Raw genomic sequence first — 15,161 nt, 5'->3', positions numbered from 1 at the left:
AACGGGGAACTGCGGCCAATGGGAGCTTGGGGGGAAGTATCCACAGGCAAGAGCAGCGCGCGGAGCCCTCTGCGCCCCCTCTACCAGGGGCCGCAGGGACGTGGTGTCGGCCACTTCCAGGAGCGGCGCAGGGCCAGGGCAGGCATGCAGGGAGCCTGCCCTGGCCCTGGTGTGCGTCGCTGCCACCCCGGAGCTGCCCCAGGTAAGCGGCGCTGGGCCGGAGCCCCACCCCAACTCCCTACCCTGAGCTCCCTGCTGCACCCCGCACCTCACCTGCACCCCAACCCCCTGCCCTGAGCCCCCTCCCTCACCTCCCTGCACCCCTGCCCTGAGCCCCCTCCTGCACTTTGCACCTCCTCCTGCACCCCAACCTGCTTCCCTGAGCCCCCTTGTACACCCCGCACCCCTCCTCTGCCCCAACCCCTTGCCCTGAGCCCCTTCGTGTACACCGCACCCCCTCCCACACCCCACACTTCCTCCCGCACCCCAGCCCCCTACCCCAGTCCTACATTCATGGCCTTGCATGGAATTTCCCCACCCACCCTCGGGCCAAAAAGTTTGTTCACCCCTGCCATAGACCCAGCAGATCCAACAGCTCCGGTGTTCTCCATGCGGGAGTGCATTTATTGTGGAAAGCTGGCATGGTCTGCTGGGAAGGTTGCTGTGTGCAGGGTCCATGCAGAGAAAACAGGAAGAGGAATTTCAAAAATTCCCAGGCTTCAAAAGGGGGAGGGGCGCATACCAACGTACTTTCAGGGCATGGAGTTCAAACTGCTGACCAGAGCAGTCAGGATGGGCATTGTGGGACACAGGGCCATTCTTAGGCATACGCAGAATACGGGGCTGCCCAGGGCACCTGAAAATTTGGGGCAGTACTGGTTCTTAGTGTCCACCTTCCCAGCTCTTCCTATCCCTGTTCTGACCCTTCCTGCAGACTCCCACAGCTAGCTGCTGCGGCCTGATGACACTTACTCTGGAGGGGATCTAGTAACTTAAAAGTGAAAAAGCCTCCAGCCTGCCAGACCTATTAGCACAACATTGAAACTGTTAAAGAGCCTTTCAAGTGGTAATGAAGCCATTTAACACGCATTTGCCAACCCCCAGGTATATACTGTCAGTTTCTGAATTTACTGAGCAAAACAGTTGTGCATGACTGTAATATTCTGTGAGCTGAGGGGTGAAAACATTATTTACTCAGAACATGTTAGTCTACAGGACCTTAGTTTAAAATTTGCTTTAAAATATTTCATTAGTGAGTTGGTGAAGATTATAAAATCACATCTCTAAAAAATCCTTGCATAGATTTTTAGATGCACAATCATCTTTAGCCTTAAATGCTTGGATCTTCAGACATGTAGTTTTTAAAATAAATCCTTCAAAAGATCACCCTTATCTAAAATACACATTTTAATTTTAATTACTATAGTAAAAAAAACTTGCTTCCAAAGTCTTCCTGTCCTTTCTGTCCATCCCTTTCTCCCTTTACACCCCCCCCCCCACCCCTGTTGAAGAGAGCCCTTAAAGGGACAACACCCCTTTCTTCCAGGTAGCTGGACAGTTTCCCTTTCTTTACTTCTGACTATCTGATGAACTAGTTTTAAGAGAACCCTCCAGCAAAATCAGTACCTAGTAAGATATAAAATCCTTTGTTATACCTAAAATCTTTGGAAACATATTTTTTAAAGTTGGTGAAATTTCATAAACATGTCTGTTGTTATGGAGATCACACAAAGTAAATTAGTGTTCCCTTTTTCTAAAAGCAATGAACATTGTTATGAACACACTAAACCTCTGTGACTGATTAATTTAAAACAATGTCTTTGTTTCAGTGAGTTAAATATGTAATAATCTGGAATGATTATTTTATGAAGGCTTAAGAGTACATTTAAAATATAAAATCAGCTTAGAAATACTGATTAAGAAAATGTAAAACAGAGAAGAGCTGCATCATGTATTCCATAATATGTAATGTTGTAATCAGCAAGACAGCTGACTCACCCTTACTACAAAGTTTTTGCAAATAAATCTCTGACAAACTTCTGGGCATATCAAAAAACCTGTGACCGACATTTTTTATTCCCAAGTTTAGTGCTTTTAATTAGGTACCTTCTACATGTCCGGTCTTCACCATTTGGCATGCAGTGGAAAACAGTCTCCATTTTCTTTAGAAAGAAATTGCAGAAGAGTGGTTTTTTCAAATGTCATTTGCTTCATTTGGGTTCAGGGATTTGGGTGGAAGGGGTTGAGCAGGGTGGGGGAGGGAAGAGAGGAGGGAGACAGTGGGAAGAGGGTGGGTCCAGGGCAGAGTGGGGCGGGGTCTGGGGTAGAGCAGGGGTGGAGTATGGGCGGGGCCACAGGCAGAAGAGGTGGGCTGGGGAGCTAACCTCCCCAAGTGGTAGCTTCACTGACCGCCCATCAGGGTGGCTTTGATATAAATCAAATTGATTTAAATCACTAGTCAGGAAGACTCAATTTAATCATGGATTTCTATATAAAAGTGCATTTCTTGTTGCTTGTTATAACCTTAATACATATTCTTCACAACTCAGAGGTAGATGTAGGTTTCATTTCTAGAAGGTACTCATTATACATTTTTAAAGTGATTTATTTTGAAAACCTTTCAGATTAGTTTTACAGCTATATCAGAAAATGAATGATTGATTGGTTATTTCATTTACCAAAGGTAATTGAAGCAGATATTTATGAAGTTGTTGGGGGGTGAACTATCTCCAATTCAACAGGTTAATCATTAATATTTGGAGGATTTTCTTGCCATGTTGTATTAGGAGGAGAACATCACGAGACAGACATTTAAATTGTTTTATTTAACTAAAACAACAATGTTATGTATTCTGGATTTTTTTTCTTCAACAGCAAACATATAATATTTTAACAAAACAAGCATATGAATTTTTTAATTTAGTTAAACATTCAAGTTTTTTAAAATCAGGTTTGTTTTTGTTAAAATTGTTTTTAACTAAAATAGTTAAATGAAATATTTAAAAAACAAAACAAAAATTAAATCGATTCTGTCAGTCAGGTCAACATGAGAAACTTAAACTATTGGCTTCTGCAGCTAACTCAGTCCTCTTCACCTTCATTTTCCTGTTTGTTCATAACCTGGAAAAGAAAAACAAGCTATCCTGCTTTTCAGGTCCCAAACGATTTCTCAATTTGGAATGAATTAGTCCAAAGGAAGAAAATATTCTTTCTACACTGGCAGAAGAAGCTACTGCTGTTAAAAGTGAGATTATCACTTCAACAGTCTCTGAATCCGAGTGCTTAAGTGGCTTCCACCAGTTCATTGGTGTGACTTTCTTTAAAACGTCATCAGCAAACATATTTCTTGAATGATTCGCCCTTAGCGCTGAAGTTTATTATAGTTGGCATTATGGAGGGATGATTGCTGGATGTCCATGTCATAGCCAACTCCTCTTCTTCAGCAGTTAAGGTACCGAGGTATTGAGAGTACCTGGTACTGAGTATTGAGAATAGTTGCAAGAAAATGAGCTGGAGATAGTGCTTGTCCCATTTGTTTTTTTTAATGCTTGTAATTTAACTCTGTCATTGCATGTTTCTCTTTTTAAGATCTCACTCAGTTCCTTCCAAATTTCAGCAGTGTCAGCAATAAAACAGCTATTTCCCTGCATTTTGTTCAAGGCTACAGAAATAGGCTTCAGAGTACTCAGCATGTGTTCAACATTTCTCTGAAGCCCAATGTTCAGAACTTTGGCTGTGACAGTGCCATCTATTTTTTCACGATTTTGTTCACAAACTGTCATCAGATTAGGCCAGTTCTTGAGATAGTGCTCAAAACAGTTCACTACTGCAGTGGTTCTCAAACTAGGGCCGCCGCTTGTTCAGGGAAAGCCCCTGGCGGGCCGGGCCGGTTTGTTTACCTGCCGCGTCTGCAAGTTCGGCAGATCGCAGCTCCCAGTGGCTGCGGTTCGCCGCTCCAGGCCAATGGGAGCTGCAGGAAGCGGTGCGGGCCGAGGGATGTGTGTCCAATTAGGGTGACATAACCAACCGCAGGTCTATGCTGGTGCTGCGTCACTCTAACTGCGTCGCAAAAAGCTCTGAGCCGCTCGTCGAGGCGGTTTTATTATGTCAGCTTAGCAGGGGAGGAGCATTTCGGTGTGGTCACCTCCATTGTTTTGTCGACACAAGCTGACTTTTGTCGACAAAACTGTGTTGTGTAGACAAGGCCAAAGTTTTTTAATAGAGCTTTCAGACTCAAACTCCCAAGATAACATGAAGTGTCCACTCACTACATTAATAGCAAGGAAGAGTAAAAACCTTAAATAGACTCATAGACTCATAGACTCATAGACTTTAAGGTCAGAAGGGACCAATATGGTCATCTAGTCTGACCTCCCGCATGATGCAGGCCACAAAAGCTGACCCACCCACAACAGAATCTTCCAGCCTGCGACCCCTGCCCTATGCTGCGGAGGAAGGCGAAAAACCTCCAGGGCCTCTGCCAATCTACCCTGGAGGAAAATTCCTTCCCGACCCCAAATATGGCGATCAGCAGTACCCCGAGCATACAGGCAAGATTCTACAGCCGGACCCTCATTTTACCCGCGATTGCACGTTAATGCCTAATTGACTGTAATCACGTTATCCCTTCAAACCATTCCCTCCATAAACTTATCAAGCCTAATCTTGAAGCCAGAAAGGTCTTTCGCCCCCACCGTTTCCCTTGGAAGGCTGTTCCAAAATTTCACCCCTCTGACGGTTAGAAACCTTCTTCTAATTTCAAGCCTAAACTTCCCCACGGCCAGTTTATATCCATTCGTTCTCGTGTCCACATTACTACTGAGCTGAAATAATTCCTCTCCCTCCTTGGTATTAATCCCTTTGATATATTTAAAGATAGCAATCATATCCCCCCTCAGCCTTCTTTTGGTTAGGCTAAACAAACCGAGCTCCTCGAGTCTCCTTTCATAGGAAAGGTTTTCCATTCCTCGGATCATCCTAGTGGCCCTTCTCTGTACCCGTTCCAGTTTGAGTTCATCCTTTTTAAACATAGGAGACCAGAACTGCACACAGTATTCCAAATGAGGTCTCACCAGCGCCTTGTATTAATAGAATTGACAGTGGAGCAGGAAGCTTCCATTTTGAGTCTTGTGGATAAGTATACAGGAAACACTGCACCCATTTGAACATATGACACACAAAACTTGCAGCATTCTTGCATAATGCATTTATAAAAAACAAAGAATTTTAACTTAAACTTTAAAATGCACAATGTCTTAGAAATAAAGCAGTAACAGACCGGGACTCACAGGACCTTTGGAAAATCTTCTGATTTGTCATTCTTTCAAATAGATGCTGCATTTGTGTCTTGTTCTGCTTCCTGCAAATATAGCACTTCCTGGGAAGTGTCAGTAAAAAAGCCTGAGAGACACAAAGGTGCCCTTTGCAGTTATGGAGATGATGAAACAGATCTTCCTAAAAACTGTTTAGAAAACTCATGTTTGTGGTCAGTTATACCACCATGCTTTCAAAAGAGCTCAGCACACAGCATCTCCCATTGTTTTCAGTAGGAGCTGCTGGTTCTTCTGCACTTGAAAATCTGGCCACTTAATTTATGGGGCTAAATGGGGGCTGAGGCCCTTTGAAAAGCTGGATCCTAGTTTGTATTTATATTACAAGAGTTCCAAAACTTTTTCATTGCATGGATCCTGTTTTAAGAGATGGTGTTGGGGGCCACATTCCTTCCAATTGTCAATCACTTACCATCCCTGTGGCAACTACTGCAATTGCTTACATGGGAAATAATTGTTCAATCTATTTTTAACTTTAGCAGCTGGAAACAAGATAGCCAGCTCTCCCCAAACCATAACCCTGCAACTCTTGGGGAGGGGTGTGTGCAGGGCCGGTGCTACCATTTAGGCAAACTAGGCGGTTGCCTAGGGTGCCAAGATTTGGGGGCGCCAAAAAGCGGTGCCCCCAATTTTTTTTACAGCGTTCCTACGCCCCCTCCCCGAGCGCGCGGTCGCCGCTCCACTTCTCCCGCCTCCCAGGCTTGCAGCGCCAATCAGCTGTTTGGCGCCACAAGCCTGGTAGGGGAAGAGAATTAGAGCGGGGGCGGCGTGCTCGGGGAAGAGGCAGAGCAGAGGTGAGCTGGGGTGGGGAGCTGCTGCACAGCTCCCCAGGGGGGGAGCTGCCGCGGGGGGGGGGGGGCACCTCAGGGCAGGGGGGGGAGCTGCCACGGGGGGGGGGGCGCCTCAGGGCGGGGGGCGGCGGGGAGCTGCCGCAGGGCTTGGGGGGGTGGGGGCGCGCAAGGTGGAAGTTTCGCGCCCTAGGCAAAACTTCCTTGCACCGGCCCTGGGTGTGTGTGTGTGTGTGTGTGTGTATCCATCCAGGGGAGTGGGGTGTGTGTGTGTGTGTGTGTATCCATTTCCTATATACACACCCAGAAGATTAATATATTGCTAATATATTGTAAGAAATCAATGTAGCTTACCTGTATAAACAAATGCTGGAGACCAAATTTAATGTTGGTGCAACTCTTACAGTCAGTGGAGCAGCATCTATTTTCACTATCACAGATTTTGGACTTGGACATGTAGGGCTGCTGCTTTGTGGATAGCTGTCGAGCAGGTTGCATGCTGGGAAGAGAGTCATGTCCCAGAGCGAATGTTGAAGCTGCAGCCTCACTCTGGATCGCGCTGGCTGTGTTGCTACCCAGAGGTTGGATGATGGGCTTCTTGGAGAGGGAATGTGAGTTTAATACAAGTAGATATCATTTGAAAAACAAACCATCAAAAATCCGTGCACACCACTTTTACTGCGCTGCAGTATTGCCTGTTCTTAGGGAAATACTGTGGTACACTTAGTTATCACTGCCTGGTGAGTATCAGCTGGGACTGGGATCTATTTTAGTGTCAGCTACTGTGCAAGTTGTCTTTCACCGGGCAGCTATGTCCAGTATAATTAAAAACCAAAATACATGCAAGAACCAGTTTGCACAGGTGGACAGAGCCCTGTCAGCTGGCACCGGAGGAATCCTAACAGGCGACTTTCACCATTCAAAAGGAGCAGTTCCCCACTGGTGCAGAGGATTTAGTTTATACCAGGGGTAGGCAACCTATGGCACCTGTGCCGAAGGCAGCACGCGAGGTGATTTTCAGTGGCACTCACACTGCCCAGATCCTGGCCACCGGTCCGGGGGGGCTCTGCATTTTAATTTAATTTTAAATGAAGCTTCTTAAACATTTTAAAAACCTTATTTACTTTACATACAACAATAGTTTAGTTAAATATTATAGACTTATAGAAAGAGACCTTCTAAAAACGTTAAAATGTATTACTGGCACGCGAAACCTTAAATTAGAGTGAATAAATGAAGACTCGGCACACCACTTCTGAAAGGTTGCCGAGCCCTGGTCCATACCATGGGGGGGGGGGGGGGAAAGGAGGGGATGGTTGGGAGGGAACAGCCCTGAAAGTTTAAATAAAAAGGCCAACAAAGACAAATGGGATTTGCAGCATGTTCTAAAGCAACCCAGGAAGGGACTCCCCCATACCCATTCCAGGAGAAAACTCCACCCTTCTCAGTCCTGCCTTAGTGGAATTGAGAGCAGGTCCACCTCAGCTGACATCAACCAAGATAGGGTGAGAGATGATCACTCAAATGTTTAGGGCCTAGATCCCCAGGCTATTTCCTTCTCTTCCCCCCTCACCTTCCTCCCCCAAAATAGTAACCTTGAATCAGTCCTGTTGTATTCCTAGAGCAGACAAAGGAGTTCTCTGAGGCTTCAGGGGTGGAGTTTTATTGCTAGTGCAACATGTTTTAACAAATGACCCAAATACTTTGAGATTAGGCCTGATGGGAGAATTTACAAAAAATCTCACAGTCGCTTCTTCTGGAATGAGAGATTGTTTCTCTTGCTGCTGCCAGGTATAAACCAGGAGTGAGCTTGGCTTATGGCAGGGGTGGCCAACCTGAGCCTGAGAAGGAGCCAGAATTTACCAGTGTACATTGCCAAAGAGCCACAGTAATACGTCCCCCACTCCCCCCGCTCCCAGCGCCTCCCACCCACCGGCAGCCCCGCTGATCAGCGCCCCCCCTCCTCCCTCCCCACACCTCCCGATCACCTCCGGTGCAGGAGGTTCTGGGGGGGAGGAGTGAGGAGACGGCATGCTCGGGGAGGGGGCGGGAAGGGGTGGAGTGGGGGCAGGGCCTGTGGCAGAGCCAGCAGTTGAGCCATGAACACCCCCTGGCACATTGGAAATTTGGCGCCTGAAGCTCCAGCACTGGAGTCGGTGCCTGTACAAGGAGCCGCATATTAACTTCTGAAGAGCCGCATGTGGCTCCGGAGCCACAGGTTGGCCACCCCTGGCTTATGGCATTGTCAAGTACTGGCTGGCTGCATGTTTTCTTCTTTCCTTCCTCTTTTGTCTATCTTTGTTTCTTTGTCCCATGTTACTGTTCCCTCTGAAGGTGCTGGCTGTTAGATGGTTTAGTGGATGGGGAGCCAGGTGTTCTAGTATGCGGGTTTGGGCAAGTCACTTTCACATCAGTATCTTGTTGTGTAAACGCTAAACTGTTGTTGTGATGCTCCATGGGAATTGTATGTGGTGCACCCTTTCTCCTGGATACTTCATGGCCTTGGGGTGGGTGGGAGGACATGTGTGCACACACGAACGTGTTTTGGTTATGCTCAGTAGTGCAAATTCCTTCTCTGCCTGGATTTCTCAGCTAGTAGTGTACTATGGTATTGCACGTGGCCAGTACCCTGTAAATAATTGAGATCAGTCTAATCAGGACCTGTTTAAATAACTTCTTTGCAGATATCATCCTTTGAAAAGGTGGTCTATTGTAATTGCCCAAAACATTGCACTAATGCAGTTATAAACTGCTGTGTTTTGAGCCATTAGTTTAGAACATTGTAGTGGTTTTTAAGGGTCAGAGGAAGAATAGTTTTGTCTAAATAACAATACTTAGCACTCTTGTATAGTGCTTTTCCCTGCTAGATCTCAAAACACTTTAAAAAGTAAGCACCATATCCTCGTCTTATACATTGCCAGGGCAGCTAAATAAGGCACAATAGCTGTGACACACCAAGTCTATAGCAGAGCAGGGAGTGGAGCCCATGAGTCCTCATTCTACTGTCTAATGCCCTATTTACTGGTAAGGATTAAAGGTGAATCCATGTAGCAAATACACAGACATGACGGGATTAGACAGGAAATTTTTGTGTTGGCTCCGCTTCCTTCTGAGAACAGGACGTGGTTGCATCACTTGTTCATCACTTTTCATTTCTCTTCTTCCCCAGGAAGGAAAAAAGCTACATGACTTGCTGAAGAGAGAAAAAATGTTATGTTGGGGATGTTGGTCTTTTGGCCAGCCTGGGATAGGTAGCAATCTCCAAGCAATCATCCCTGAGCCACAGGTGTATGGATTCATTCACGACCGAAACATCAAGGAGGTGGCTTGTGGAGGAAACCATTCTGTTTTCTTACTGGAGAATGGAGAAGTTTACACCTGTGGCTTGAACACCAAAGGACAGCTAGGCCATCAGAGAGAGGGAAGCAAGCCAGGTACATGGATGTTTTTTGCATACTTCAAACACCAGCTGCAGTGGTGGGGCATGTGTTTGTTTGATTCGTCATGTGAAAACTCTTGTATGAATTCTTTGTGACTCAACAATGAATGGAGCTGACAAGCATGCTTAGTTGTACAGAATTCGGGTGCTGAATAAGGTGGGTTTGGTTATTGGAATCTATAGCTATAGAACGGTGGGGTGGGGAGAGAAATAACCATGACGTATCGAAGCATTGCACAATGGTAGAGGCGTCAATATGGGCATAGATGATCTGGTGCAGAAGTTTCCTACTTTGTGTAAATGTGACTTGCTTTCTCTTAGCGTTATAGCAAGGGAGGGCTGTTAGTTATAGTGCTCTCCCCTGCCTCTCAGACTTTACTGTGTTCACCAGAATCAACGGTCTCATTAGTGTAGGTTGACCCGGGCTGTCCCAGGGACCGTGTAACTAGCAGTCTCCTGCCGCTCTTCTGTGCCCTCCGTCAATGCTGCTCTATTTCCCTGGGCCACTTCCCCATGGCCCCAGCACCTTCTTCACCCTCACCTCAGGGCACTCAGCTGCTCAGTCCCAGCAGCCAGCCAGGAGCTCCCTCTTGCTTCCCTGGTTCCTGCCAGCAGCTGCTCTGTCCAAGGTGCTTAGTTCTCTCAGCCCTTCAGTGACACGGTCCTTATTCCCTGGGCTCCACGAGAGAAACTGATCTTACTCTGCCTTGCAGCTCCCTTTTATCTGAGCCTGCTGGGCCCGGATTGGTTGCTCCCTACAGCTCTTCCCTGATTGGCTGTGCTTCACACAAGGACTCACCTCCATTGCTCCTTCTGGGGCAGGGCATGATTAACCCCTTTTATGCCTGTGTGGGGTAGGCACCCCATCTCACAGGATTCTCAGAAGAATCTGTGCCACAGTCTGTCCCTGTCCCTCCACCTCTGGAACAAGGTATTCCCCCCCACACTTGCCTCCCCATTCTGTGTTAGCCGGCAGAGCCTGTGTGTACAAACTGTGGGTTCTCAACCCCTCCCCTCCCATGTGCCCACAAGGGTGAGTCGATCCCCTGACCTTTATTTTTTTGGAAGGAGTGACAGACCTTCGTAAAACTGATCTCTCTAACAGTAACATCCCAGTTTGCTTGGAGCTGCTTTATATCTTTCTGACTCCAGTGTGTTCCAAAGAGCTGGATTTCTTGGCTGTGATTTTTACTGAAAACGGAATATTAAACGGTAAAAAAAAAACCCAAACCAACACTTCCCACCCAGGCATCCCCAATCCATGTCAAGGCTATTTCTCCCCGGCGAGGTAGAGGTGTGATTCCCCTGCTCACGTGTTCATACTCGCTAGCTCTGATTGAGGTAGTGTGAGGATAAATAGCACCCTATCTGCAGTAGCTCAGGTAGCAGCCACGGCGGCATTTGAAGCTGTTAGCAGATAACGGTTTAAAGCTTTGACACACTCAAATGGGAAGACAACAAACATCTGTATCACAATACGTTTCAGAACACAAGGAGGTATTCAAAAGTTTAAAAAAACAAAAACAGGAGAAAAGGATGAAGTTGAGTGTGTGCACTGCAAATGGTGTGGCCCAATTATCCAGTGTAAATATTTATGGGCTAATAGTTCTAAGTCTGCAACAGTAAACTGTTTATTGAAATGAAAAGTTTTATTTGGGGATTAGAGGTAGATTGTTTTCTTAAACTCAGAGATGGGGTTGTGTTTTGAGTTCGTTTTTAGTTCTACAGCAAACCACATTGAATTCCATTCATCAAAGCATTCATCTACTGAATACTTTTCCCCCTAGTCTTTCCGGCCACCAAAATAAACCCCCATAGTTACCCAGAAAAATTATTAATTGCTTTTTCCACTGGTTTTTGACCTGTTTTTGTTGTCGTAGTAATAAACACTGATACGTTCCCGAAAACAAATTAAATAAAAGAAAAACAGAAAACAAAGGGCCCCACTCATTTTGTAAAGGGGGGAGTGGCCCAAATAAAATAAAAAAGTTGGCGGGTGACTTGGAAATGGTTGAGTTCCCTTGTCCTATTGCAAAACTCATTTTTCAATTTGTTATTTATGGAGGATGGGGTTTTCAGAAGTGCCTAACTCGCTTAGGAGCACAAATCCCATTGACTTTCAGTGGGACTTGTGCTTCTCCGTGACTGCAGCATTTTTGAAAATCCCACCCAGAATCAGAGACTAAAATTTAAAAATCACACACTTGTGTGACTTAGTACCCACTTGGGTCATTTTTATTCAGCTGGATACAACTATTTCTTCCCACAGATCTTATTGATTAGTTGTGTTGCTGTTGCACATAATGGCACCCTGATCTTGCTTGGGCCTTCTGTGCAAAGGTACTATATGGAGACATAATAAGAGACAGACTGTACAGAAGAGTTTTCAGTCTAAAGTCACAAAATAGACAAAGGTGGGAGGGAAAACGGAGACACAAAGAGGTCAAGTGATTTGCCCTGGGTCATACTAGTGTCTGCATTCGGAATAGAATCCAGCTGTCCTGACTCCAAGTATGGTGCCCTGTCCACTAGATCATGCGGCTTCCCATAAAGATTTTGCCAAGGCTGCAGCATGGGATTGGGAGGATGGGATAGGAAGGCCTTGGATTGATCCCAAGTTCACCTCTCCAGCGTAACCAGAGCCATTGCCCCTACTGCTGATTATCTCAAATATTTAATTGCTTTTGAAAATGTAACCCAAACCACATGCTCTCAGAGAGCATTTCAGTGTCGTTTGTAAGGCATTGTGTCGCTCATGCTATCGTTCAAAGCAGTGCTTTGGGTCGCACCTCTCCAGGGTTTAGTGCTAACTACGTGAAAGGTAGCTGGGGATGCTCAGGAGCGCAGTCCTCGAAAAGAAAGGAAAGCATCTTCCCATCTCAGATTCCTAGTTTCTTTATACACATACAAGAATCTGAATGGTGAGAGTGGTTTTAAAGCTCCTGAAGGCTCCCAGCCTGCTGCTCCATTGGCTGCAGGAGGCCTGCCTGCAAGGTCAGGGCCTAAGTTACTAAGCTTAACTTGTGAGTAGGGGCGATAGGAACTGGGTATTCTGGCTGCCCTCTTCCCCCCTCTCCCCCCCCATCTGGATTTTTATGGCTAGACATTGAAATGACCTGGCTTATTGTCCTGCTCTCTGTGAATTCATAAATAAGGCTTCGCTTTCATAGAATCATAGAATCTCAGGGTTGGAAGGGACCTCAGGAGGTCATCTAGTCCAACCCCCTGCTCAAAGTGAGGGGAGCTACGGAGTGGGTCTACTCGCTGGCGTCCCAAACTGCTGGCGGGGGAGGGACTGGGTAAGAAGTTTGCGTCCCCTTCCGATCTTAGCACCTGCATGTGTGTGGTCGGGGGGCAGGATGGAAAGCAGCGGGGGAAGTCTGGTGGCCAGTTGTTGAGCGTTGCTGGAAAGGGCTGCATAGGGAGAGGACCTCACAGCCTAGCTCTTTGCTTTGCTTAAGCTTAAAGCCAGTGCTGTTACTTTACTGCACTCTCCTTTGGTCTAGGCTTTGGGGCCTGATACGTACCCAAACTCCTGCCGGCTTATTGGCACAACCCTGGCTATGGCTGCAGCAGTGCAAATAGTCTGTGATCCCAGCTGTGCCAGTGGGTTTGTGGCTGGCTGGGGTAGCCCCAGAAGTGGGCAGGGTCCCCTAGGAGGGCGTTGAACCCAAGTTGGCCAGAGGATAGACACAGATTCGTTGTGTCTCCCAGGCAGCCTCTGCTGGAAGGGCAACTGCCGAGCCCCACCTGGAATGTGGAAAGGTTTACGTTGCCCTACATTGATATCTCAGAGAACAGGGAAAATGTTTGGTGGTCCTTAGCCTTCTGAAGTCAGTGAGGAAAAACTCGGTGACTTCAGTGGGGTAGGATCAGGCCCCCAACAGTTTGCATCTCTAAGGGGAGATTCCCATCCCCCCTCCTTATCGCCCTGTGGGAGCTTTTTGCGGTTGCTGCATCAAAAGCTTCCAGTAGTGTTTTGGGATCGTGCCATCCTGTCGTCACGTCCAAGATGGTTCCTTCCCTTGGTGACGTCTGCTCTTTAGCAAAATTCTGGGTGGGACTTTCAACAGCGCTGCACGTCAGCCTAACTCTGCTCCCATTAAATCAATGGGAGTTTCACCAGCAACTTCAGTGCGAGCAGAGTTAGACCAGCGCTGAGCACTTCTGAATGTCCCACTTTCTGTCCCTTTCCTAATTCCAGCTGACTAGTGCATTCTCCTGCCCCACATCTGTGCATCGATCAATTAGATGGTCACTTTATAACGCCTCCTTCTGTCAATGTCCTTAAACATCAAACAGTAGGATGTCTGTGTGCTCAGGTAGCTCCTCCTGGATGAGTGTCCCACACTCTGGAGATGTGGAGATGCAATAGGTCTCAGAAAGTGGTTAGTTAAGAGGCTGGGTGTATTTTCACCTCAGGTAGGCACGTGACTGTAATACAAAAATCATACAGGAACAGCAGGTAAAATCCCAGTCTGACAGGCTGGACTCTGGTCCTCCCTCCAGTCTGTGGTATCAGACCCACTGGGAATAGGCTGTCAGAGTAGAACTTGTAGAGATTTCTCCTTTTCTGCAAACTCCCTTCTCCCTAATTCGACCACTTGTGCAGAATAGGCAGATCAGGGCAGTTAGAAGTGGAAGAGCCCCATTGAAAGGACCCTCTGCAAAGACAGGCTATATTTCCTCCCCTTTGTGCTCTTCTCTTCTGTCCCCTCCCCTCCCCCCTGAGAGTTACCAGTTTAATGTCTGACACATCTCCAGCTTCACATGATTACTTTTTATTGGAGTAGATGTAAATGTGCTCCCCAAGACTTAATTTGTAAATTTCGACTGAGTCACATGGGTGTAGAAGCTCTTTCTCCTTTGGCATGGGTTCCTTAGAGTCCAATCTCACCTTGGCTGCCCAGCATGATCCACAGCTTGTGCGGCTGCCGAAAGGGGCATGTCACTTCAACAGCAGTTGCTTTTGCATGGAAGTGTCAGAACAGGTTGAGGGGCACTAGGCAAGGGTCCTTGCTGGGTGTATGGTGTTGGCAGCAGGGGGCTACGACCCCGAATGGATCTTCAATGGCTCCCAGTGGAGCAGATTACTGAAAGGTCCACAGTAATTAACTTGCATACACTCAGGGCCGGCTCCAGGCACCAGCTTAACAAGCAGGTGCTTGGGGCGGCCAAGGGAGAGGGGCGGCACCTGCGGCAATTCGGGGGCGGCAGGTCCCTCACTCCCTCTAGGAGCGAAGGACCTGCCGCTCAACTGCTGCCGCTGATCGCGGCTTTTTCCCCCCCCCCCCCCAATTGCCGCCGCCGATCGCGATCGCAGCTTATTTATTTATTTATTTATTTGCTTGGGGCGGCAGAAATGCTGGAGCCGGCCCTGCATACACTGCAGTTTATTCGCAAAGGAATTACACAAGCGGTAAAGGTTACATTAGGCACATAACTCCTATGTTAGACATTAAAGAACTATACAGTAAGAGCTATACATTCCTCTTAGCGAGCCTCTTTCACAAACATACACAAACAGGCCCTGTGCTAGCCTCACACAGTTCCTGCTTGGCAAACAGAGAAAGTGGTTACCAAATTCTATAGACGACTTCTTCT

At 46.9% G+C, this 15,161-nt stretch overlaps 1 protein-coding gene across 1 annotated transcript in view; it reads left to right on the top strand.

Annotated features, from left to right (window-relative positions):
• Window positions 1-15,161, top strand: part of HERC3 (HECT and RLD domain containing E3 ubiquitin protein ligase 3) — a 169,499-nt gene that overhangs the window by 12,078 nt on the left and 142,260 nt on the right. Inside the window, exon 2 of the mRNA XM_065404824.1 lies at window positions 9,288-9,552. Within this exon, the coding sequence (XP_065260896.1) occupies window positions 9,327-9,552 (226 nt within the window). The 5' untranslated portion in view covers window positions 9,288-9,326. The remainder of the gene's footprint in view (window positions 1-9,287; window positions 9,553-15,161) is intronic.

This window comes from Emys orbicularis, chromosome 5 (assembly GCF_028017835.1).
Source record: "Emys orbicularis isolate rEmyOrb1 chromosome 5, rEmyOrb1.hap1, whole genome shotgun sequence".
Classification (NCBI taxonomy): domain Eukaryota; kingdom Metazoa; phylum Chordata; order Testudines; family Emydidae; genus Emys; species Emys orbicularis.
This window is presented reverse-complemented; position numbering and strand designations above follow the sequence as displayed.